Genomic DNA, 26,585 nt, shown 5'->3' with positions numbered 1-26,585 from the left:
GAAACCCCGAGTTCAGCCCAGCCGCTGCCAGGGCGTGCCCCCGGGGAGGCTGCTGGACAAGGACCTTGCAGTTCCGGCAGTTTCTAGTCGCTGGGTCTTGCCTGAGTTCCCTTCAGTTTGGGGGATTTGGGGACATTACTAGGACCCTGTCATTTCTTCTCAAGAACAAAGCTTTTAAAAAACATGAATGTTCTTATCAAACCTTATGTGAAAAAGGCCCTTCCACTACAGAAATATGGAAGAGTCCTTTGGTCAAAGCGCTGGCCCCAAATGAACAAAATCAGCACATATATGGCTTCGATGGGAGCCTAGTCTCTCTACAGCCACACGCAAGCCCATGCGGTAGGGGCCCTTCACCTGGGCCCACGGGAGGAACTGTGTGTGTTTCTATGGTTTCATCAGACACTCGGCGAGGTCTTAGGACCCCCGAGAGGTTGAGAATCACTGCGTCCATCACTTCAGGGCTCATCAGGAATCACTGTACCACTTGCCTCTCTGGCTAATGCTTCCTGAGTTTCCCAGGTACCACTGGCGCTCTGCCCTCCGGGGCTGCAGACTACGCCATCGTTTCTCTACTTTTATAAAAGGCCTCTCTCACACCCATCAGTGCTGCCCACAGTCGCCGCCACCTCCAGACTCATCAGTCACTGGCAAAGGGGGGGGGGGGTGTACGTGGCCCCTGGCAGGGCAGCTGTGGCTCTGGGGACGTCCCTTAATCTTCGGCGAACTTCAGCACTTGCATTGCAACTGGGCGGTGTGTCGGTATAGAATGCGCATGCGCACACGCACGCCTTAGGACCTGCTAGCAACTCCACTTGTAGGATACGCTTACAGGGTGTGAAATGCTGTGTGTTCAAGGTCATCCAAGGTTATTCACACACGGCATTCTTTGTCACAGCAAAAGCCTGGAACAGCTGAAACAGCCATCCCCAGGGGGGCAGATGCCCGTGGGTACATCCGCCCTGGTGGAATGCCAGGCAGCCACCAGCAAGCCCGAGGGAACTAGCGCTGAGAGCAGAAGGTTTAAGTCTACAAACCAAAGTACAGGGCCAAGTACAGTGCACATTGTTACCTATGTATTAAAATAGGCACGTACATTTTTTACGTGTTCACACATACGCCCGTGCGGGATACGTCTGTAAGGGTCCACAAGACACTTGGGGCGGCCGCTGCCTCTGGAGAGGGGCACAGGGTCGCCGGGAGGCAGGAGGGAAGAACTGCACAAGTGTTTGCTATTGGTAATGATGAACCCACAGCTGCCACCACTTCGTCGGCGCCCTCGCACCCGGACCAGATTGGCAGGGCCGGTGCCCCTTTCTCCGGCTCTTCCTCTCAGCCTCCTTCCCCTGCTGTCTCGTAGATCGAAACCCACAAGCTGACCTTCCGTGAGAACGCCAAAGCCAAGACGGACCACGGGGCGGAGATCGTGTACAAGTCGCCCGTAGTGTCCGGGGACACGTCTCCGCGGCACCTCAGCAACGTGTCCTCCACGGGCAGCATCGACATGGTAGACTCGCCCCAGCTCGCCACGCTAGCTGACGAAGTGTCCGCCTCCCTGGCCAAGCAGGGCTTGTGATCAGGCCCCCGGGGCGGCCAATCATCGTGGAGAGAAGAGAGTGAGAGAGTGTGGAAAAAAAGAGTAATGACCTGGCCCCTCGCCCTCTGCCCCCAGCTGCTCCTCACAGGTCGGGTAATCGGTTAATCACTTAACCTGCTTTTGTCGCTCGGCTCTGGCTCGGGACTTCAAAATCAGTGATGGGAATAAGAGCCAATTCCATCTTTCCAAATTGATGGGTGGGCTAAGAATAATAAATGTTTTTAAAAACACGTTAACGATGGCCACACCCAACATTTCCTTGGGCAATTCCGTTTGATTTTTTTCCCCCCTCTGAGTAGAAGAGGAAGAAAGTCAGGCTCTGAAAGGTGCTGCTGGGGTTTCCAGGGGCCTGGGGCGCCCTCTGGCCCCATCCTGGGGATGTCACAGAGGCTGTGGCAGCAACAAAGGATTTGCAACTTGGTATGTTGGTGTGAGCTGGACAGGTAGGGGTGGGGGGAGACACAGGAGAGGCTGAGGCAGGGGTGGGCAGGGCAGCGGGAAAGAGGGAGGGGGGAGGTAAGAGTACGAGGGAGAGGAGACCTGCTCCCTATGGAAGGGCAGCAGGGAGCACAAGCAGTCTCCACTGGGGCCTCCTGCGGCTGGTGGCCAGGGTCTGGCAGGTGGGTGTGCCTTCCTCAAGGGCAGGGCAGGGCAGGGCAGGGCAGGCACCTGTGGAAAAGGGCTCCAGCCCCTCCCACCTGCCTGGCAGGAGAAGGCTGGCTGGCAGGAGGGTGGCTGGCAGTGGGTGGGTGACTTCCTTAGAGAAGGCTGGCCTCCGGCCTCTGCCCCCGCTGCAGGGGCGGGGCGGGGTGGTCCTCACCTGAAGGGCTTCCCTCCACCCGAGGGACACTGTTCAATTGCGTTCTGAAGGTTGGAAGTGCAGCCACGATTTTGGCCACCTCACTGATCTGGGACTTTAGGGCTAACCAGTTCTCTTGTAAGGACCTGTGCCTCTTGTGGGACACCCGCCTGTTCCCAAGCCTGGGCCGCTGGCATCTCTAGAGTGTGCGGGGGTGGGGGTGGGGGGGCAGAAGGGGGTCCTGAGCCTCCCGTTCCTCCCACCCCACTGCAGCCAGCTGCCTGCCCCCACCACACCCTGTGTCTGCTGGGTGGAGCCCAGTCACTGCCTGTACCCCTCATTATGTCACACTGTCCTGAGTCCCCAGCCTCACCACCCTTCTCAGTAGTTCACATTGTTTGGATGTGGGAGGCACCTAGTCTTAACTAAGGGGTGAAATCAAGGGAAGGCAAAGTTCGGGGCACAAGGTGGGACCTCGGTTTCTAGGTCTGTTACACTCATCCAACTGGCCTGTCTCTCATGATGAACCTGATGACCTTACCTCCCATCCAGACGTGGGGCTTGGCAAGGCCAGGATGGCGCTCAGCAGTGACCCTGGATGTGGACTTGGAGAGCCTTTCCCTCCCAGAAGGCCTGCCCCTTCCTGTGTTGAGCTGCAGCAGGTTGGATGTCCTGGTTGTCGGAGATGGCACCAGGATAGGCAGGCCCCCCGGGAGGGACCACGTTCCCTGTCCCTCACCTCCACCCCAGCCTCTGACTGCCAGCCTGGCAGAGCGCCCCACGCTGCTCAGCCTCAAGTGCATATAGTCAGCCCTCCACACCCCACAAGGGGACATGCCCACTTGGAAATGGTTCTCCCCGTCCCAGCTGGAAGCAATGCTGTCTGTCTGCTGGAGCAGCTGAACATATACATAGATGTCGCCTTTCCCTCCCCGTCTGCACCTGTCGCGTTGTCGTCAGATTTGTCTGTTTATGCTTGGATTCACCTGAGTGACTATGATAGTGAAAAGAAAAGAAAAAAAAAAAGGACGCATGTATCTTGAAATGCTTGTAAAGAGGTTTCTAACCCACCGGTGGGGGTCCTGGATCGCTCTCCCCTGGGCTGGGACCCCAGGCCAGTGTGGCTCTCCCCTGCTTGGCCTCCCGAGAGGTTTCCTTCAGCATCTGGGACCAGCAGAGCGCAGATTCTGACAGCGGAGGGCCCTCGGCTGGAAGAAGGCCTGACGCACAGAATGAGGACCAAGGAAGCTGTGCCCCTCCCCACCCCGGGCTTCCCTTTGCCGGGCAGAGCTGTGTCTTGGGCTGGCTTGGCTTGCAGCGTGAAAATGCCCTCTCTGGCCACAGCCTGGAGAAGCCCCACAGCAGCCCTGCATCACCAGGAAGATGAAGCCAGCGCCAGCTGGGGAAAGGTCCCAGGGCCTTGCCGCCACAGCTGCCCGGCAGAGGAAGGATGACGCGCCAGGAGACACCATTCCCGAAGCCTGGCCAGAGCCCGCGGACCTAGCAGGAGTCCGTCTGCTGCCTCGGGAAAGGGAAGCAGCCGCTGTGGAAATTCAGCCTCGGGACCGGTTCTGCCACTTCCGGTTTAGTTGACGGCAGCTGGGCTGGAGGCTTCATTTGCAGTCAGAGCTTTCGGCTGTCCCGTGAGTCCCAGCTGCTCTTGCGGTTCTAAAAAAAAGGAAATGTGGTTGAAAGGACTGGTAGCTGTTAGTGGCCCCTCATCACTGCCACTAGTGCACTGCACCGCCTCTTCCTGCAGCTCCGGTGCCCTCTTCTCTGACACCTGACTCCGAGGGCCCTGGAATCTCCCTGGGAGGGTGGGCTGCTTGGGGTCAGCCTCAAAATTATGGTTTAGGGTGATCAGGTCAGTGTTGGGGAGGAGAGACAAAGGGGTGCTGGCTTGTGACCTTAAATGAGGACAATCCCCCAGGGCTGAGTTCTCCCCATTCCCTCTCTCCAGTCAGTGTCCCTTGGGTGGGCTGGGTATGCTTATGCCGGGTTCCTTCAAGCTCTCCATTCTATCAATAGTTCCATTTAAATTGACTTCAATGGTGAGACTGTATCCTGTTTGCGATTGCTTGTTGTGCTATAGGGGTTGGGGGGAGGAACCTGTAAGATAGTTACCATGGGCAAGGGGAAGTCTTGGAGTGCAGCAGTTAAACCTCCTTGTAACCCTTTTCTTCGCCATTTCAACCGCATTTGCTAGAGGTCCTGGGGGTGCCGCCTTTTCACCGACTGGATTCCCAAGTGCAGTAGCTGCCAGCTGCTTCCCATGTCCTTCCCAGCCAGGTGCAGGCGGTGAGGCTTGTGGAGGAATCTGGAGATGTGGTTGCTCTGGTCTCTTGCTGGGCCCCAAGCCCACAATCGTGCCTCCCAGACCCTGGCAAACTTTGCTGTAAGCCGTGGGCACCTCTGTATCACTTTTCCCACTGACTCTGGACATGCAGCCTCTATCTAGCAGCTGCCAAGATCTTTTCCTTCACCCTCTTTTATCTTTGTCCCCCAAGAGGCAGGGATGAGGGTAAAGATGGAGGTCACTGTGTCCCATCTATAGGTCCGTGGCTTCATGAGACTTCTAGTTGCGCTTCAGTTTTGAAAAGGGTTATCCTGGGCACTGACCCAGGCTCACCTCCTAATGGACTTAGCCCATGAATTTGCAGTGTCTGGCAGGGCAATTTCTGACACTTGCAAGTCCCATGATTTCTTCAGTAATTTTAAGGGTGGGGGGTGGGGTGAGGGGAAACAATCTTAGCTTAGCTTCCTGTCTGTGAATGTCCATATGGTGTATTGTGTGTTTTAACAAATGATATACACGGACTGTTGCTGTAAAAGTGAATTTGGAAATAAAGTTATTACTGATTAAATGAGGTCTATGTGCATAAATTCAAAAGACAAATGCTATGGGATGTATGACTTTCACGTCTTTTTTCAGCTTTGGAGAACTTAGCTCCGAATAGGGAAAGACAATGTTGTTAAAACCGGGCCATGAGGGTTTACCAACTCTCTCTAGGGCCCAGAAGGTGAAAGAAGAGTTCTCAACCTTTTCATTTTCAGGCCGACTGTCTCATTCTGGTGCTCAGAAAGGTCCTGGTCAATACCCTTGGGGCTGACCCATTCTAGTGATTTCAACCCTGAAAAGACTGGGGTTGCTATATGAGATGTTTTCTTCCCTGGAAATGAGCCTCGAGGCCTGGGGCTGAAGCAGAACACCAGCCAATCAGCTGAAGGAATGGCTTACCTCTCTTGCAGGCTTACAGAGCTGCCTTCCTCCTCTTGGGAGCAGTACTGGGGAACAGGTCTGCTAAATCAAAACAGGGATACCAGCCAACCCCTAGCAATGTCACAAAGAGAAACAATAACAAAACAAACCATCATCTTATTGTTCCTCAGTAATCAGTTCAAGGTCTTAACATGGAGCCCTTAGATTTTCCTTAGCCACTGCAGACAGAAGCTGAAGTAGAGATCGCAACTGTAACTAGAGGAGCAGCAGCAGGGCGGCCACAAACGTGACCTCGCCAACTGCTGCTTCCACGACCAGGATAGGCAGCTCATTGGCGGTTTCAACTTGACTGCCATGAAAAGGAAAAAAACAATAAAGAACAGGCCCACCCACTTACTCATCTTTATAGAAAGAAAATCAAGCACCTGGCCTCCTCAAAGATACTGTAATCTCAGGCAGCAGATAAGCAGCTCAGGCTCCATACGAAGCATATGTTCTCACTGGCCCCCACCTGCTTTCTGGTGATGATAAGATGACCCTGCGAGGTGCCCATACGACAGAATAGAGACGTCTCAAAGTCCACAGCAAGTCAGGACACCAGAGAACTGTGCAGCAATACCATGTCCAAGTGGCAAAAAAGGCCCAGCACACAAAGTTCTGTAACTTTTTTTTATTTTTTTCATTTTTTCCTTCCTTTTTTTTTTTAAGCACTAGTCTGTGCTTTGCGAACAGAATCAAGACATTAACAAAGATCAGCTTCTCTGAAGAAAAGCATTTCTATAGAACAAAGACAGCTACATGTTTCGCTGCCAATACACAGCTCAAAGCAGAAAAAAGAAAATATTTACAAAATACAAGGTTTTTTTTTCCATTTTTGTTTTTGTTTTTTTTTTTTTTTTACAATGCTAAAAGGGTTATTCAGAATTTTCAACCTTATAAATAGAAGAAGCACTTTATGCATAGGGATATGGTGCATTATTGTTTTTTTAAAGAAACAATGACAAACCCTTTAACTTGCAAACAGAATCAAAAAGAATCACTAATGTTGAAAATTGTGAAAAAACCCCAACCATTAAGCAGTTTGCTTACTATTTTTATATGATTACAAAATGGCAAAAAAAAAAAAGTCCTTATTGCCCCTTTTGGTACTGTGATCATACATGAGACAGGCACAAGGGTAACAACCAGGGAGTGATCATGGGGGAGCGGTGGGAACCACAGCTGGGACCAGACAATGTTCCACAGGAAAGGGAAACTTAAAAGAGGAAGGGCCGAACTGACACTGACAGGGAACTGGAGGGGGAAGGAAACGACTGAATGAATCAGCCGGAGAAAACAGAATTACATAGAAGAAATGGCTGCTCACTTCCCAGACCCCTGGTTTGCAGAGGTGGGAATAGAGGTTAAGTAGTCCTAACTCTAGCTTCATGGAACAGGAGAGGGTAAAAAAGTCCCAGTGGAAGAACTGGTGTGCGTAGGTATGTATATGGCATGGGGAGCAGACGAGAGCACGAAGGGGCAGGATGGGGACCTGAGCAGCCACAGCCAGGTTAACTGCAGTTAAGGAGTCAATACAGAGATGACCAAATGCAGAGGAAACTCCACATCCGTCTCCGAGATCTGGGTGACAGGGGAAGCCATTCTAGCTGGCAGTTACAGCTGAGGCTCTGGCGCGGGTGCTCCAGCACAGATGGCCAAGGGAGACCCAGCCAGGAGGGCCGGAGCTGAGCCAAGCCACAGGTGGGAGGGGAGCAGAGGAGTGGGGAAGGGTAAGAGCCCAGAGCGAGCTGCTCTCCCACCCTAACCTAAGGTGGCAATACTGAGCTGGAGCTTTCCATTCCCTCTGCCCACTTGGCTGTTCCACCCTGCCCACAGGTGCGAGGGAGAGGTGGTCATCAAACGCCGCTAAGTCCAGTGATTCAACAGTGCAGAGGATGTGCCAGGACCAGGCCCGGCAGGGTCTTATCCTGAACTTCTGTTTGCCAGCTGGAGGAAGTGCTCAGGTGTGTGACAACAAACATGGAAACCAAAACCAAAACAAAACAAAAATCAAAATGAGAAAAAAAAATAACAAAGCAGAATCTAAATTCCTTAAATTCACTAAAAACTGTGAAAATTTCCGGCATATGATGTTTGAATATCAAACGCAGAGATTTCTGAAGCTTTAATGCCAATAGTTAGTGAGTCTTTAGATTCTCGTCTCCCGCTCATCTGTGAGTTGGACGCTGAGCTGTGACTGTCGCTGCTAGATGCCGACTCTTGAGGGGGACAATGGGAGGTGAGGTGGGTGCCACCTCTGTCTCTCGACCAGTCTTGCTGCCTGAGGTGCGCCGAGTGCAGCGAGCTGCCCGTTCCTGCGCATCCAGTTGGTCCTCACACTCTGCTTGGGGACTGTACGCCAGGGGGAAGGTTCGCCGCTCCCATGGCTGGACAGACTGTGGGCAGACAAGTTGCCTTGGTGAGCACCCAGTACAAGCTGCCTCCTGCCCCAACACATGTGGACTAGAGTCCCTGACCAGTCTCTCTCGAGTTCCTGGGTGGTTTGGGAAGACCCCTCACAGAGTGGGCGCCCTTTTAACCATGGCCAGTTCCATTGTGCCTTCAGAAGGTCAATTTCAAGTGCAGCCCCTCCTCCCCTTCACAATGGGAGGCAGTCATGACATGAAGATCCATCTTCAGCAGTGCTGCCCCTTCCCCATCTCACCCCCCACCTGCCAACCCATGCAAAGGCAGCATCCCTTACCTGCTCGTCCAGCCCCAGCTCTGGCGTGGAACAACGGGTGTCGTCACTGGCTAGGTGTCGTAGAGTGTCCCGTGCCACAGGGGTGAGGGGGGCCGAGTGCAGTTCCGGGCTGATGGGGCTCCTGGGGGACTGACCGTGGGAGAACTCCGACAAAGAGTGGCTACTACTGACATCAGGAGAGGGGGGTTGGGGGGTGGAGGGGTTGGCACTGCCCAGCTGGGGGGTTGTCCGGCCGTCTGATGACCTGTAAGACCTGTACACCAAGAAGTGCAAATCTGAGTGCCTGAGTAAAGGGAATTTCTAGTATATTATTGGGGAGTGGGGGAGGAGGGTTCTGGAGAGGCATGAAAGCAAGTGTCCCACCAGAGGAGCCAAGGTAGACTAACACCAACAGTTCTTTCCCAGGAATCACAAATCCCCTCACATCCTCCCACCACTGAGTACAAAGGTGGCTACACAATATGACATCTAGAACTGTCATCCCAAAAGAAAGCCAGGGCTGAACAATGCCAGCACTGATCCCTGCCCAATGCCTAGAACTCACAGGGGAAGGGAAATTAGTTCAGACTCGGAAAATTAGTCAAAGGAAAGAGCAAAATCTAAATCTTTCTAGTTGAGAATCCCGAGGGCTTCTGCAACTGTGAACAATAACTGGAGATAAGGTGGGGCAGTTCCTTCGAGCACGACCACACAACCATGCTTCACTGTCCAAAGGAAAGACAGTGTGTGGTGAGGCCTCCAAATGTCAGTCAGCCTGCTTTTCAGGAGACCAGAGTCTGACTGCTTATATTCTCACTGGTTGCAACAAACACCAAGGAACTTCTGTATTCTCGGCTACTGCCAATGGCTGAATATGAAGAACAAAAGCAATTGAGATGCAGTGGCAATTCCATGGACACGGCCCAAATTCCCTGTCCCATCACCTGCTGCCCCGCCGCTGGGGTGGCACGCTTGTGGTCCACAGCCACCTAGCCCTCTCCATCTCCTCACATTTGGCATGCAGGGCGGCGAAGGCTGCATCAGACAAGTCCTCGATCTGCAATAGAGCAGCTTCAATGATTAACAATTTCTTCCAGAAAGCTGAGTTTAAGAATGGGTAGGTCAATTCTAGAGCCAGCCCCACCCCACACCAGCCTCTTCCCTGTCAAAACAGGAATGTGAGCTTGCAGCATTTGACACCACAGGTCTGGATGTGTACACCCACGTGTGTATCTTCTTTAAGAAGGAATGACCATGCCATTACCTCTTCGTTCTCTTCGTCAGGATTCCCCTTCAGAGACCGAAAATCAACCTCCCGCCAGCTGCAAAACCAAGAAGGGACAATCATGAGATGGCAAGTTTCCGGAGCAGGTTAAACATGTCCATGCAAGAATGAGAGCCATGTACCTATGAGTGACACTGCTTTCTGCTGGCAGGCTCTGCCCTCTTATAGAGCTTGTCCTCCTTTGCCCTGGAGGCCTCTAAAAGAGGCCCCACACTCAATATCCACAAGGGCCAAAAACCCAATGCAGGTTCGGAGACTGACAAAAACAAAGGAACCTATTTAAAGGGACCACCACTATTTAGCACCAGCAGATTGCTACCACATGGGATTGCATATACACGGTCACCCAATCTTCTGATATAACAACAAAAGCTAGAAACAGAGATTCATATGTGAAGTCCTGCTTTGATGCTGACGACAAATTCAGTATTTTAAAACACACTGTTGTGTCAAAACCAAAAACGTCTATCACCACTTTGTGGCCTGTGGTCTGATTAGACCAGCGGTTCTCAACCTGTGGGTCGCAACCCCTTTGGCAGTCGAACGACCCTTTACAGGGGTCGCCTAAGACCATCCTGCATATCAGATATTTACATGACGATTCATAACAGTAGCAACATTACAGTTATGAAGTAGCAACGGAAATAATTTTACGGTTGGGTCACAACATGAGGAACTGTATTTAAAGGGCCAGAAGGTTGAGAACCACTGGATTAGACTTAAATAATGGAATGAGAGAGAACTAATAAGAAATAATTTCACTTCTGTTACACACAACTTCCTCTTAAAAAGAAGACAAAACTCAAAGCTAGGACCCAGAGCTCAGTGATGAGAGACAAAGTAAAAAGGAATAAGGAGAGAAGCTGATTTATTTAAGTCCTCTACCTGGGAGTAAGGATTTCCTTGTATTGCAGTTTCTCTACACGGGTTGTTGCAGCAACAGACATTGGGATGACAATGTTGTTAATGTCAAATGAGCTCTCTCCCCTTCTCCTCCTTATTGGCTGCTGTAAGACAAAGGTAAGTTTGAAAGAGGCACAATTCTACAAACATCAAAGCATACACCAGAGACTTAAAACAGAATCACCAATAAACAGGCACTTGGGTCCCACAGGTGGGGGCTGGGCAGCAGCTGCTTGCTTCTAGAAGATGGTCTCCCATAGCAAAGCCCTCAGGAGAAATATTAGGTGGGTCCTGGTAAGTACCTCCTGTGCACAGGTCTCACTGTCCACCCGCCCCCTTCATGGGCTCATGTGAAGAGAATTCTGTGAATTTCACAGGGTGGGTATTCTGGGGCCTTGAGTCAGTTGTGGTTCCTATTCCTCTATAAACACCTTTACTACCCTTCCCCCTTACTTTAAAATAATTTTTAATACACATTTTAAACTGATTTTTTTTTAGACAAAGAGGAAGAGAGATAGAGATAGCAATCAGCTGTCCCTTCATGCCCTCTACCGGGGGTCGAGTCTGCAACCCAGGCATGGGCCCTGACTGGAAATTGCACCTGCAACCCTCCTGGTGCATAGGAAGGACACCTAACACCAACTGAGCCACTCCAGCCAGGCACCTCTCTCCACTTTAAATCCTTTCTGCTCCCCCTTTTTATCCCCAACCATGACTCAGACTCACAGTAGCTCCTAAAAGCAATGCTTAAACCTAGTGGTGACTCTTCGGGTTATAAAGATGATTTCCCTTATCCTGAAAGATGCCCCCAAAATAGGTCCCGCTCAATAGATCATCTAACCTTGGATGTCATGAAATCACCTCCTTCTTATAGATCTGAACTCTTCAACTAAATCTGAACCCATCATCTGCTCAGCCACTATGTGATTTCCCTCTTTGTGGCTATTATTCTTGGGGGAAGAGCTGAGAGCTTTCTAGATGAGTGGAGAGAAACTGAAGAAGAGGACTGGGTTCTATAGCTCACTCCTGGAAAGGGAAGTTGAGAAGATCAAACTCTTGGGAAAGACTAATGAGGATCCAATGAGAAGGTGGGCACCTACAGCAGCTGGGAGATCAAAGAAGGAATAAAGCCAAAAGGCTTGGTAGATGGAGGAAAAAGCCCACTAGCTGTTTGTGCCCAGATAGCAAACACCCTCCACCCTGCCACAGAGACTGGCAATTGAGCTGTGAGAGGCCAGAGGGAAACAGTGGGTGACAAATGTGCTGCCGTGGCGACAATACAGCTGGAAACACCTAAGAGACTGCATTCAAACCCAAACCACCATGTGTGCTTGGCCCAGAAGAGGTTAGCGAAAGAAGATGAGGAAGAGGTTGTTCCCTACAACCAACCACTCTACTCTGTTTCTGGAGGGCGACATATAATTGACTCACCCCATCATTTCAGGACATTCTCAGAGAATGTTGAAAGGCAGTGCGCTTCCTGGGCAAGGAATTTAACTGCGTTACCTATGACTTAAGGTTATCACAATGTCTTTCTCACCTGAAGTTCCTTCTCTATCAAGTGAAAATAGATCAGTGATTTTCAACCTTTTCTATCTCATGGCACATGTAAACTAATTAGTAAAATTTTGTGGCACACCCAAGAATATATTTTTTCCTGATATAACAACAACAACAAAAGGTATAATTTTGATTCAGTCACACCAGATGGATATGGTTGTGTTGGCTGTTGTCATTTTCTTATTTGACAATCTAAGGGAAAAGAGGTCAGTGCCCTGGACTACATAGTCAGGTATTGCATGTTTTAAAAATTCTTGCAGCATATTGGGTGAAAATCACTGGAATAGACTGTCATTGATTGCCACACCTTTGTTGAAACTGTATGTCCTACTATAAGAAGAGTTCCTTAAGGAAACCCCAACAGATAGCTTTCCATATACCTTAATCAAGAATGAATGCGAACCCTAACCGGTTTGGCTCAGTGGATAGAGTGTCAGCCTATGGACTGAAAGGTCCTAGGTTCGATTCCGGTCAAGGGCATGTACCTTGGTTGTGGGCACATCCCCAGTGGGAGGTGTGTAGGAGGCAGCTGATTGATGTTTCTCTCTCATCGATGTTTCTAACTCTCTATCCCTCTCCCTTACCCTCTGTAAAAAAAAAAAATCAATAAAATATATTAAAAAAAAGAAAAGAATGAATGCGAGCTCGGCTGGTACGGCTCAGGTGGTTGAGTGTCATCCTATACAACAGGTCACTGGTTCAATTCCCAGTCAGGCACATGCCCAGATTTCGGGCTTGATCCCTAATACGGGGCGTACATGAGGCAGCCAACCGATGTTTCTTTCTCTATAAAATAAATTTTTTAAAAAAGTGAAACTGCTGCCAGAAACAGGTATATATTTTCCCTAAAATGACTCGCCCCCATTCCGTCAGATACTAATTTGGTCAAACATAACTGCTCTTCTCCTGTTTAGAATCAGAGAGAGCAGGTGATGGGAATGGACAGTGGTTCCCAAACCTGGTTGCACATCAGAAGCAAGATGAAGAGGGAGAGCTTAAAAAAAAAAAAATTCTCGGACTCCCCTTTCTGACTATGAAATCAGAATCTTCAGGGATATTTTTAAAAGTAATTGAGTTGATTCCGATGCATCCACAGTCTTTTGTGAAGCACTAGCATACACACCTCTTCCTGCTCTCTGTCCCCCTAAATGTCTCTCCATGTCCTTTAGTTTCTCTACCTTATTTTAAGTATCTGGGCTTTCACTTTATTAAATAAATCCAGCTTCTTAGAGAAAAAAAAAAAAAAGGCAGCAAGAGCCTTAATGATTAACACAGGGTTATGTACAAAATTAATATTCAATAAATAATAAGTAAAAATGTCAAATGATCCAGGCCCAAGTTTACAGTCTCCAGACACAGGAGGGTTGGCAGGTGAGAAATACTGAATCTCAGAGTTCAGATTTTCTATCAGAATTCAACTCCCTCTGAAATCCTTTGGTCTTTTGGTTATCTACCTTTTGCTGATGGGTAGCTAAGTTTGTGATAGATACCACATACACCTATTTAGACAAAATTTGTGGAATGTAGGAGGTGAAGAAGAGGAAGGAACATGGAGACTATTAAGAGCAAAGACAGAACAATGTGAATTCCTACCTGATCACAGTTACCTAGTGAGCACATTTTGTGGGCTTAGAAGTTTCTTGATGTCAGTTCTGAAGGGGTTTCAAAGCCCCTGCATAAGGTGCCTCTGCCATGGGGTGCCCCAGTGGTCAACACTGTGTATGTAATGTAAGAGAGCCAGCTCTGCAGCCAGGCGGCCTGGGTTTGAATCACAATTATAACCATCACAAATTGCCTTGCTTATGCAATTTATTTAACTTTGGAAAGCCTTAGTTTCCCTGTTTACAAAATGGGAATCCTTAACACCAACTATACCTCAAAGGGTATTATAGAACTGACCAAAAGAACACGTGGAAAACACTTAGCACTGACACATTACAGTGGCAATGTTTTATTATTAGTATTACCATTATTATTATAATTACTACATAAAGGACTCTTTAGTACAGAAAGCCACTACAGGTAGATGTATTCAAGGAGGCACACCTTGAGGAACTAAATATTATAATGAAATTCTAATGTGTGTCTGAAATGGCTATGAGACCAGTTTTCTGGATAGAATGCAGTACTTATGAGGTCACTGTGAGTGTACCAGTAAGCACTGCCAGGGTACCCTGCGGGATCTGTAATTCTGCTCTGTACCTCGGAAAAGCATGGGCCTTCTCCCTTCTGTTCCAGGTACCCTAACATCAGTCTTTATTCTTGGTACAGTAGCTACACTCACCAGTAGAGTTAAAAGCTGGGAAATCAAATGTCTTTAATACCTATAGGTATCACTTCTCTTGGCTTACTTCTTAGACTAAGAGGGTTAGAGCCATGGTACTGTTGAGTGCTATGTGAAACTTAGTCCCACAGATCTTGAATAGTCATAGACCACTTTAAGGGTTTTTCTCTGCATCAAGCTTTCTATGGATGGCTCAGCACAGATCCATCTCTATTATGAAAAACAACTCAATTTGATTTTCTGTTGAAAATCAAATACCACCACTCTGATTTTAAAAAGACACATAACACCCTAGCTGGTTTGGCTCAGTGGATAGGGCATTGGCCTGCGGACTGAAGGGTCCCAGGTTCGATTCCAGTCCAAAGCACATGCCTGGGTTGTGGGCTCAATCCCCAGTATGGGGCCATGCAGGAGGCAGCCAATCAATGATTCTCTCTCATCACTGATGTTTCTACCCCTCTCTCCCTTCCTCTCTGAAATGAGCTGAGTCCCCATAACTGCCCTGGGCTTCATAATTCACTCTCTAAACTGTCCCAAAGAGACATTTGAATGAGCTGAAACTGCAGAGGGGCTGTGCGGCCAATTTCATGCAGGTACTTACAGATGTGCTGGCTGTAACCTGTGGGCTGGAGCTGGTGGATGCAGAGGTGTCTGATGAGGTGGAGAGCTGTCGCACCAAAGGACTGTGCGGTGAATGGTGGGAGGCTGCCAAGTAGCTCGAACTGCTCAAGTCTGTGTGATGCTTCAACACTGCAGAAGTCAACAGAAAAGAAGAATATGTGGCTACCTCTACCAACTCTACTTGTAATTCCTAGCAAAGGCTAGGAATTGCAGCAATACACAGTAAAGGCAAAATGCTTTCTAAGCCTGGAGGATAAAAAGATGAAGCAAACTGGTAAGGGGCTGGGCAGAGGTTGCTGCGGCAGTAAGAAGTGGCCTGCATTTAGAAGCAGTAAGGTCCCTCTACTCTGCCTTCCTAGAGTGAAGGACAAAGCTGGGGGCAATTAAGAGAAGCGCAGGCTGCCCCAGAAAGCCCCGAGCAGGTGCAATGCAGGTAGAGGTGCCGGGCCTGGCCCTACCTTCACTTCTCTCAGATGAATGGTCTCGCAATCTCATTTTGCTGTGGTTTGGGTCATGCACGAGTGGTGGTAGGTTGGGCAAGCGCTCTGCTTTTGGCGCTGTCACTCGCTCCACCACAGGCACAGACCCCACATCGTCTAAGTGCTGCCTGTGGGTCCTGTCAGGCCGGGTTTGGTGATGGGACAGCTCTGAAGAGGGGAACAGAAAAAGAGCTGTGAAATACCTTCTCTTAATCTTACTTAAATTCCGAGCTCTTGAGTTCTCTCTAGGCCAGTGATAGACACCTGGGGCAGCAGGACAGTCCTCTGGGGCTGATGCTTCTAGCAAATAGCAAAATGGCTAGGGAGCCCAAAGGGTCCTCAACCAGAGAAATGTGACACCAGGCTACAGAAGAGAGCCTGTTCACAGATGGACCCAATGCTGTGCCAATGATGGCTGTTCACTGAGCATTCTGGGTCCATCTGAAAAAATCCAAGACAAGTAAAGTAGACTATAAGCTGACTTTGTATAGTCAATTCCCAAACCCAACATACTGCCATAGCAAACCAGTAACGTGAGACTGTAAAAGGAACAGAAAAATAACTAGAGGACTCCCTGGTCCTCTAAAACTTACTGGCTGTTGTTAAGAAGGAGTTGACCAACTTGTGCCTGTCTTTACGAGTTGGATCTGGCAGACTGCCTGGCATGGGTGTTCTGTGCTTAAGTGAAAATTTTTTGGGAGGTTTGATTTTGTCAAAAGGTTTATTCTGCCACTGAGATTTCAGCATGCTCTGGAAGTGCAGGCTTGTGGGAACATCTGCAAGAAACACAAAACACCTAAAGGTTAGTCCAAACACCTGGCCTATGGGCTCCTATCTCATGAAGTGAGGTGAGTTCACCAGTAACTCTGACTCTCGCAGTAGGCAAGATCTACATCACACCATTCTTTTGTTGTTTTTAATCTTCACCCCACAATATTTTTTCCATTGACTTCTAGAGAGTGGAAAAGAGGGGGAGAGTGGGGACACATGGATGTGCAAGAGACACATTGACTGGTTGCTTCCTGCATGTGCCCTAGGGCAAGGGGTTGAACCCAAAACCCTTGGGTGCACAGGACAACGCCCCAACCAATTGAGCCACACCAGCCAGGGAAACATCACACCACGGACCACCCGTTGGCTGCTGCTGATATAGAATATCTCTTTATCTGAACCTTACGAAGGTCATTCTCCTATTCACAAGCAAGTCACTTTGGCCTTTTTTATTCTTCAAGTTCAAAACCAAAATACACCCCAAACACCTTTTGTTAAATCGATGGAGTTTTCTGTTCATATTCTGATGTTTAACTTTATTGGTTTGAAAGACTGATAAACATCCTGTTTCTATTCTTCTAGAGCAGTGATGGCAAACCTTTTGAGCTCAACGTGTCAGTATTTTGAAAAAACCTAACTTAATTCTGATGCTGTGTCACATATAGAAATTTTTTGATATTTGCAACCATAGTAAAACGAAGATTTATATTTTTGATATTTATTTTATATATTTAAATACCATTTAACAAAGAGATATAACCATTCAATATCCACTCTCTCCTGTGTAGCAGGCACTGTATTGTGCACTACATCTTTCCCCTTAAATAAGAACTATACCATATTCCCCCACTTTCCTCTAGAGCCTCACCACCCCAATTTGAGATTATCTAGTTTTTTTAGCTGATTAGTTAATATTCAACATCACAAATTAATCTTTTTAGACTTATCTCAGACTTTTAAGGCTTTACTCCATTGTATTCTAACATCCAGTGTGCAGGTAAGACAAACTGATTCTTATTCACTTGTAGGTGGATCTGTTCTCCTCTTTTAAGCTTTTGAAAAAACAAGCAAACAAACAAAAAAAGCTTGTTGTGGCATTAAACTGATTCTAATAGGTCAATGTGGGGAGAACTGCCATCAGTACTGAGTCTTTGAGTCCATGAACATGGTATCTCTCTCCATATTTTAAGATTTTCTTTAATTTTCTCTCAGCAATGTTTGTCAGTTCTCAATGTATATATCATATTTACATTTTGTTAAGTTTATTCTTAAGTATTTTGTGTTTGACAGCACTTAAAAAATTTCAACTTATAATTAATTGTTCATTGAAGGTATAAGAATACAGTAATTTTTAAAATATACTAATCTTATATCCTGTGATCTTGCTAAACTCATTACTAAAAGCTTTTCACTGTTGTAGATTCCTTAGGACTTTCTACATACACAGTATTTCATCTACAAATAGAGGCTGTTCCACTTCTTTTCCATCTATATGCCTTTCATTTCTATTTCTTGCCCTGTTGTTCTGGCTAGATTCCTCTAGTGGCAACCTGAAACTCAGCTCTTCCTTTTCATAGTCTCAATATGCTGAAATTTCACCACAATAGACATAGATGTGGGTGGTTTTTTGTTTTTTTCAGAGTTCTGAAAAGCTTCCCAAGGTTCTTTTAAATCTGAAGACCAGCACATTTCTCTTTAGCTCCCAATTCCTCCTGGGAACCATTAAACACCCGGGACATACTCAAAAGTTCTAGCCTCAGAGTCCCTACCACTACTGCAGCATAGAATGATGGCAATAGGCACTGATGGAGCAGAGGTACAAGAGGGGAAAATCCAACTTGGATATCCAAATTCAAATTCAGCACCCAGACAAATGCCCAGGTCTAATCCCTGCTTGTGCCCTTCTTTGTTGGCAAAAAACCTCCCTGTAACAGCTCCTACCCCACAGTTATCCTGTTTTCCATTATTCAAAAAAATCATTCTAAACTAGTCACTGATGCCCTGCCTTCTTTTTTCAGCACTATTACAAACATACTCTTCTTAACATATTTTCTAAACATATGAGGGATTTTGGCTCCCACGGAGGGTAGCATATGTGCTCAATATAAACTAGGACTGGGTGGGGCAAGAAAAGAGGAATAAATAACCCATTTTCTGAACCCATTACTAGGTGGCTGGCACTGTGTGTATATACCATTCAATCTTCCTAACAATTCCCTGATGAAATCATCATTATGCTCCTTTTAAAGATAAAAAACCAGGTTCAGAGAGGTGAATTAACTGTCCCAGGTTACACTGTTTAGTTAGTAAGAATCAACATTTAAACTCAGGTTTGCACAACCTTAAAGCCCATACTCTTAGCCACTATACCATAAGATTATTCTTTGGCTCAGAGAATGGAGAGGTTTAATTCTCAGGTAAAGACTGATGTTTCTCAAATTATTCCTAAGGAACTGGGGAGTACAGGATATTTTCAAGGGAGTTCTGCAGTTTTAAAGAATTTTACCACTCTTTCCTATAGTATAGACCAGCCGTGGGCAAACTACGGCCCACGGGCCGGATCCAGCCCGTTCGGCTGTTCTATCTGGCCCGCAGAGACAAAAGAGCGGAGGGTTCTCTTGCTCTCCCCTCCGCTCCTTCACCAGCAGCAGTGTTAACATGGCAACGTCAGGAAACACGGCCGCAGGTCCTTCTTCTGAGTCCAGTTTAAGAACCCATTGTGGCCCTCGAGTCAAAAAGTTTGCCCACCCCTGGTATAGACCATGGATTTCATGACATTTCAAAGACCAAGTTTGAACACTAGACCTTTCAGGACTAGAATGAATACGAAATAGAATATTTCCGCCTGGCTGGTGTGGCTCAGCAGTTGAGCATCAACCCAGGAACCAAGAGGTCACCAGTTCGATTCCCAGTCAAGGCACATGCCCGGGTTGTGGGCTTGATCCCCATGGGGCAGTGCAGGAGGCAGACAATTGATGACTTCCTCTCTCATCTCTCTATCCCTCTCCATTCCTCTCTGTAATCAATAAAAATATACTTTAAAAAAAAAGAATATTTCCATTTTTAGGGATGATTGTCCCTAATGGGCAAGCAGTCTTAGAACCAGACATTATTTTCTAGTTCTGAGAATAGACCACTGACCCTTAGGAAATAAAGCATTGTCTAGAGCAGAGGTCCTCAAAGTTTTTAAACAGGGGGCCAGTTCACTGTCCCTCAGACGTTCCACACAAGCGCACTGCGGGCCCGGGACGAGTCGGCTGCTAAGCAGGACAGACAGCGGCGGCAAAAACACCCGGCGCCGGATAAATGTTTTCGGCGGGCCGCATGTGGTCTGCGGGCCGTAGTTTGAGGGCGCCTGGTCTAGAGCAGTGGTTCTCAACCTTCTGGCCCTTTAAATACAGTTCCTCATGTTGTGACCCAACCATAAAATTATTTTTGTTGCTACTTCATAACCGTAATATTGCTACTGTTATGAATCATAATGTAAATATCTGATATGCAGGATGGTCTTAGGCGACCCCTGTTAAAGGGTTGTTCGACCGCCAAAGGGGTCACGACCCACAGGTTGAGAACCGCTGGTCTAGAGGCATTCTGAAAGCTGGACTGAGCTGGAACATATATAGGTGTAAGAAAGGGGAGAAAACACTTCCTCTATAACCCAGGATACCTCTTTGTCACCAGAAAAGTTACTCCCACTTGGCAAAGGCTATTTAATGAGACTACAAAACCATTGTGATTTAATTTTTTCCTTTTATTTTTCTCAGTCACTGCTCTCCCAAAACTGAAAATTAAGCCAGGGGAAAAAGGAGACAGTGAAAAAAAAGCAATGGACTAGAAGTAGACCTGGATTCAGGTCCCAGTACCATCACTGAATAGGAGGGAAAAACAAGAACAAGTAACTTAACCAGGCGTTAGCTTCTCCATCTGTAGATGAGGCAGCAGGACTGGTAACCTAGCTCTCCCCTCCTTTGTCTACTGGAACATAGGCTAAGCAATCACAGTTTCTGCTGGACCCAAAGACCGCAGACTCTTTTTTAAAAAATATATTTTATTGATTTTTTACAGAGAGGAAGGGAGAGAGATAGAGAGTCAGAAACATCGATGAGAGAGAAACATCGACCAGCCGCCTCCTGCACATCCCCCATTGGGGATGTGCCCACAACCCAGGTACATGCCCTTGACCGGAATCGAACCTGGGACCTTTCAGTCCGCAGGCCGACGCTCTATCCACTGAGCCAAACCGGTTTCGGCAGCAGACTCTTCTTTAAAAAAAATAACTAAATCCATGCCCTAATCGGTTTGGTTCAGTGGATAGAGGGTCGGCCTGCGGACTCAAGGGTCCCAGGTTCGATTCCGGTCAAGGGCGTGTACCTTGGTTGTGGGCACATACCCGGTGGGGAGTGTGCAAGAGGCAGCTGATCGATGTTTCTCTCTCATCAATGTTTCTAACTATCACTCTCCCTTCCTCTCTGTAAAAAATCAATAAAATATATTTTTTAAAAAAAACAACTAAATCCAGACAGCCACTATCAAACAATTTGAGTAAGCACAAGAGAGGACATCCTTGGCGTTGAGGAACTCCTCCTACAAACCCACTGAATAAGCAGTTAGGGATAATAATGAACTACTAATATTTAGGGAACTCAGGTAGCTACACTTTGCCAGAAGTATGCTGTGTTTTAAATGCTTTCATATAAAAGTGAACAGGTAAATCCCCCAATCAGTGAACAAAAATGATCTCTTAGGAATTGCTGATATGAACTCATGCTCTACCTGAAGAAGAAATGAAACCTAGGATCCACGCAGAGCTAAACCTATGGAATAAGATTGGATATAGAGAAGCTGAAAGTAAGCAAAGAAAGATATGAAATGGAAAGAAAATGATAGGGACCCATTCAGCTAGAGAATTTCATACATTCTATACCAGTGATGGCGAACCTTTTGAGCTTGGCGTGTCAAGCACTTTGAAAAACCCTAACGTAACTCTGGTGCCGTGTCACATATAGAATTTTTTTGATATTTGCAACCACAGTAAAACAAAGATTTATATTTTTGATATTTATTTTATATATTTAAATGCCATTTAACAAAGAAAAATCAACCAAAAAAAAAGTTCGTGTGTCACCTCTGACACACGTGTCATAGGTTTGCCATCACTGTTCTATATCTTCATAGGCAATGGCATTAAAGTGCTATTATTAGAAAATAAAGATTGCAAATACTTGATCAGGTTAGTAACAAGAAAACAGAAATGATTACAAACATCTTAAGTTACTATTTCTGCAAACAAAATGAAAAGACCTTGACTACAGGCTCACCAGGGTCAATTCACTTGACGGTTTTGCTCATACTCTTCCACCATTTTCTCAAAACACACTTTCTTGGGGTGTTTTGCAATGCTCACTTCCTCCTCCCGCTGGCCAGTTGTGGTAGCCACCTATACAACTAGTTGTCTTGGCAAGCTCTCTCAAAACACATATCTTCATGGCCAGCAGGTGGTGCTCTTATTAAACCCAAACTTAACTAACATTGTTTTCCCCAAGGTTATATATCCTCTACATTTCAAGCTAAAGATTAACCAAGATTAAGGAAACAAGCCCCTCTTTCTGGAATACTAAAAACTGATTACACCCTAATGCCTCCACATTCCTGCCTGGTTTACAGTTCCTCAAATTCTATCATCTCTAGCTATACTTAATGGGAGTGAATGAGGTCAAGAAGGGAGACAGAAATCTAGTATTACGAGCCTCAGTTGGTTCCTATCCTCACAAACTACACAACTGGTTCTATTTAAAAATGAAGAGGTTGCAAAAAGGTGACCCTGATGCAAAAAGGTGACCCTGTTTGACCTACACAGCATTATTCTAGCTGCTAGTCTTCACTGTTATTCATTATTCTACACAATGATACACAGGGAATCTTAATACTTCAGGGGAAACTATTCACATAGGAGGGTGCCCTGTGGACTTGTGGCCCTGCAAATCTTCCAGTTTACAAATAGATTGTATTCTGAGTGTGGGAGTTGTTAGGACAAAGAAAAATTATCTGAATAAGAACAATATTAATATGGTATCTAGGACCCCAGGTCAACTCACAGAAAGTCTAATTTATCCATAGGCAAAAATGTCCATCCATCCAACTTGGTATAGTAAAAGATACATAAATATTCTCCTTTATATGAATTCTCTTCCTATAAGGAGAATTTAATGACCATTTCTTGTTCAAACTCCAGTGTCATGGTTAGGAGCTCTGTGTGTATATAAGACAAGAGAGAAAAAGGGAGAAACAATAGAGGCAGGCAGGAAAATGATCTTTCCTTCTTTTCTCCCTCATTGCTACCTCGAGTTGCCTGGAATGGGATGGAGTGGGGAAGTATAAGGGCAGTGGTTAGATCTATAGATATGATCCAGTCAAAAGGACAGTTAATAGGGAACTATTAGCTATTTGATTCCAGTCAAGGGCACATGGAGGAGACAACTCAAAACTGTACATGGTAATACTGCTGCCAAAGGAATGCTCACCATGTTTATCAGTTGATATTCAATGAGTATGGAAGAGGCCTTATGGGAATCAGAATATAACTACCAGTTATTGGCTTCAGACTTCTTTTTCAAATATGAGACTACACAATTCAACATGGTAAACCTGAGAGAGTAACTAATCTGAGAAATGTTCCTAAGTCTTCCTGGTAGCTTCATCTGCACCTAGAGTGTGGAAGTGAGTAGAAACCTGACTTCTCTTAATAACCTGGCTGGGGAGGAACACAGAATAGAGAAAAATGAAGGTCAGGCATCAGATGACCTGAGTCTGAATTCTTCAGCCATCTAAAGTCTTTAGCCATTTAGCCTGAGATAAAACTACTACCTCTCCAAACCTGTTTCTTAACCTGGAAAGCTGAAAGCAACACCTTACAAGATTACTATGAGAAGCAATTAAGGCAGGTTGTGGGAAAAGTGCTTTTTAAACCACAAAATGCTATACAAATAGCAGGTGTATGAGCTATATAACCCAATGGCAAGAGAAGGTAGAAGTCAATGACCCTGGAATTTGAAGCAGAGGAAAATGTTTTAGTGTCTTCGATTCATTCTGTTTTAAGCTAATTTACAGCTCTACCATTCCTGACCTAAACTCCTGCCTAGCTATCTATTCATATGCTCCAAGTTTTCTAAGCATTTCTACTTTAGCTAAAAGTAAATGGCAGCAAGAATATTATCCCATGTCCTTTCTTTAGTCAAAGAGAGTTTTGATAACAAGTCAGGGAGTAGTTACAGAATTTAGGTGGTTAAGAAAGAATTCAGCCCTAGCCGGTTCGGCTCAGTGAATAGAGCATCTGCCCACGGATTGAAGGGCCACTGGTTCAATTCTAGTCAAGGTCACATACCTCGATTGCAGGCTCGATCCCCAGCCCCAGTCGGTCAGGGCAGGTGCAGGAGGTAACCAATTGATGTGTCTCACATAAATGTGTCTAACATCAATGTTTCTCTCTCTCTCCCCCTTCCACCCTCTTTAAAAATCAATGGAAAAAAATGTCCTCGGATGAGGATTAACAAAATAAACAAAAGAATTGCATTATTTAAAGAACAGATATCAGTAATGATTTTTTAAAAAATGCTTTTACTGATTTTAGAGAAGAAGGGAGAGGCAGGGAGAGATGGAGAGAGAAAGAGACATCAATCAGTTGCCTCTCATATGCACCCTGACCAGGGATTGACCCCTCAACCTTTTGGTGCACGGGATGACACTCACCAACTGAGCCACACTGGCCAGGGCCTATTAATGATTGTTTTTTGTGTGTTTTTTTAAAAAATATATTTTTATTGATTTAAGAGAAGAAAGAAGAGGGGGAGAGAGAGAGATAGAAACATCTATGATGAGAGAGAATCATTGAATGGCCGCCTCCCACACACCCTCCACTGGGGACCAAGCCCGCAACCCAGGCAATGTGCCCTTGACTGGAATGGAACCTGGGACCATTTAGTCCGCAGGCCAACAACTATCCACTGAGCCAAGCCAGCTAGGGGAATGACTGTTTTTATAAATAAAGTTTTATTACAACACAGCCACACCATTTGTTTATATATTGTCTATGGCTGCTTTGTACTACTATGGCAGAGTTGTGAAGCTGCACAGACTAAACATAGTATGGCTCAAAAAATCCAAATTACTGAGCATCTGTCCTTTTAAGAAAAAGTTTACATATCACTCATGCTAAAACATTTTTTTTCTCCTACAAACAAGTAAACCTTACATCCCACATAATTCTCATTCCTCAGAGTCCTCTTTCAGTTATCTTTTAACATATTCCTATCTCAATTACCCTCCTTGAAAAAAAATTGCACAGAATATCTGTGAGGTGTTATAAAGGACAGAATAGGAAGAAAAACACGGTCCCTTACCCTCAGGAAGCTTACAATTTAAGTAATGGAAAGTAAATTTAAAAACAGCCATAACATAACAGACAAAATACCAGTGATTTGAAAGGAAATGCTTATTATATCTGTAGGTTGGAGCCAGATCCTGAGATTATCTGAAAATGAATGAAATAATCCAGATTATGAAAGCACTGGATTCTTGCAGGTGATATCTAGAGCAGTGGTTTTAACATTTTTGCTCATGGACTTGTACCATATGAAATGCAATTAAAAAAAAATACAACATAAACTCAGAAATATTTTAATCGAGACCTTGACATGTAAATGTATTTAGCTTAATTAGCTGAAGGAAAAATCTTTCTTTTAAACCTTAGTCAATCAGACTTTTAGACAGAATGAAGTCTAACTTTAGTCTCTTAATATTTACTCTAAGATGACAAACACAGAATCTACACAAAATAAAATAAGGTAACTCCATCTTCATTTACTCCAATCCTTTTTTACTTAATTCCCACAGGATTCTCCTTCAGGAGCCATGAATTCTTGGAAATGGTCCCTTTGGTGTCCCTACTGCCTAAATATTTATATTCTGGGGCAAGACCCATATTGAAACTTAATATGAAAAAACAAAACAGAAAAGAGACTCAATATGGGTAAGAGGAATAATTTTCTTTTGTGAAATGGGAGAAGAGCAATTATGAAAAGGAAAACTGGCAAACACAAAGGCTTACCAGTAAGGTACATGAAAAATAGTACATGCTAACAATGAAGATCTATGCTCACGTACACCTTGGAAAGCTGTCATGTAACCAGTCCCAGTAATACATACACACCCACTAGGAAGACATTCTCTCAGAATAGTGCTGCCCACCCTATTTTACGTAATGGGCACACAGGTAATACATTTTTAAAGATATACAGGGATATAACAGACCACTTTGCTTGTGGCAGGAGGCAACTGTCCTTAGCCCCGCCTAGCCATTTGAAGTGCTGGGAGAAATCTTTCTCTTACAGCAAATCTGATGGATCTGTTGCATCCTATCTATAAAAATCTGAGAAGACTGTTGATAGAGAGCAATACAATCATAATATCTGAGTTGTACCAAGATCTTGGCTGACTTCCTTTCACTTTCAACTCTTTGAGTCTCATTTATCAGACTATATTCTGCGGCCTTTCTTACCATCTGGAAATGCCAGAACTGGGTGAACACAAGAGTCCAGTTGGGAAAGGCGTTCCAACAGAGGGGCTTCGTAGTGGATTTCCGGAGGCATGGCGTTGGCACTGCTTGAGCCACACAGTGCACAGAAGGGATTCACATCACAGCCAGAACGCACTGGGCTGTTGCGATAAACCTGCGAAGAGTCAGGCAAAAGTGACAATTGAGTGTCTGATAAAAACCCAGCTTCCCACTCATTACACTGAAGATTTAAAAGGCTTTTTCTAGATACCTATATGACACCGATAACAAAAGTTTGATTAGTTTGTTAACACTTCCATTTCTCCAACACATGAACCTTCAAAGTAATTAAGTAAACTTGCTTCTTTGTGATGAAATCCAGCTTTTTAAAGCCCTAAATGCTTACCTAGGCATCAAACTTGTTATACTTCAAAGCTATTGAAACTGCTTTCTAAGAACACTTTACAAAACCTACATGTTTCTACCACTTTCATGGTTCTCAACCATCTGTTACAGTGAATAGTGGACTCCAGATTCCCTGGTGGGATATGACTTGCTCTCTCCAGCAACTTCATCCACCTAAGAACCTTAATAACCAACAACAGCTGACATCTCTTCCTAGAAACACTTTCAAGTGGTTCCAAATAAGGTGACAAGTTTTCCTGGACTACATGGAACTCATTAGCTACACTTTAGAACAGTGGTTCTCAACCTTGGCTGCACATTAGAATTACTTGGGAATCTTTTTAAAATCCTGATTTCTGGGCCTCATCCTCCGGAAATTCTGTTTCTTT

At 45.8% G+C, this 26,585-nt stretch overlaps 2 protein-coding genes across 32 annotated transcripts in view; one reads left to right on the top strand and one right to left on the bottom strand.

Moving 5' to 3' along the window:
- Positions 1-1,833, top strand: part of MAPT (microtubule associated protein tau) — a 73,347-nt gene extending 71,514 nt beyond the window's left edge. For 21 of the 23 annotated variants that reach the window (XM_036340112.1, XM_036340126.1, XM_036340115.1 and 18 more), the window contains one exon: positions 1,361-1,833. In XM_036340112.1, coding sequence (XP_036196005.1) covers positions 1,361-1,576 — 216 coding nt within the window. In that variant the 3' untranslated portion in view covers positions 1,577-1,833. The remainder of the gene's footprint in view (positions 1-1,360) is intronic. The other 2 variants (XM_036340118.1, XM_036340117.1) reach the window with 1 other exon arrangement.
- Positions 1,834-6,271: 4,438 nt separating this feature from the next.
- The window catches only part of KANSL1 (KAT8 regulatory NSL complex subunit 1), a 164,912-nt gene continuing 144,598 nt past the window's right edge, over positions 6,272-26,585 (bottom strand). For 6 of the 9 annotated variants that reach the window (XM_036340097.1, XM_036340098.1, XM_036340101.1 and 3 more), the window contains 9 exons: positions 25,795-25,966; positions 16,064-16,246; positions 15,450-15,638; positions 14,972-15,120; positions 10,509-10,630; positions 9,603-9,660; positions 9,283-9,395; positions 8,360-8,612; positions 6,272-8,051 (listed from right to left, as the gene is read on the bottom strand). In XM_036340097.1, the coding sequence (XP_036195990.1) occupies positions 7,824-8,051; positions 8,360-8,612; positions 9,283-9,395; positions 9,603-9,660; positions 10,509-10,630; positions 14,972-15,120; positions 15,450-15,638; positions 16,064-16,246; positions 25,795-25,966 (1,467 nt within the window). In that variant the 3' untranslated portion in view covers positions 6,272-7,823. The remainder of the gene's footprint in view (positions 8,052-8,359; positions 8,613-9,282; positions 9,396-9,602; positions 9,661-10,508; positions 10,631-14,971; positions 15,121-15,449; positions 15,639-16,063; positions 16,247-25,794; positions 25,967-26,585) is intronic. The other 3 variants (XM_036340102.1, XM_036340103.1, XM_036340104.1) reach the window with 2 other exon arrangements.

This window comes from Myotis myotis, unplaced genomic scaffold (assembly GCF_014108235.1).
Source record: "Myotis myotis isolate mMyoMyo1 unplaced genomic scaffold, mMyoMyo1.p scaffold_m19_p_17, whole genome shotgun sequence".
Classification (NCBI taxonomy): domain Eukaryota; kingdom Metazoa; phylum Chordata; class Mammalia; order Chiroptera; family Vespertilionidae; genus Myotis; species Myotis myotis.
The sequence above is the reverse complement of the archived record's forward strand: the minus strand, read 5'-3'. Positions and strand labels throughout refer to the sequence as shown.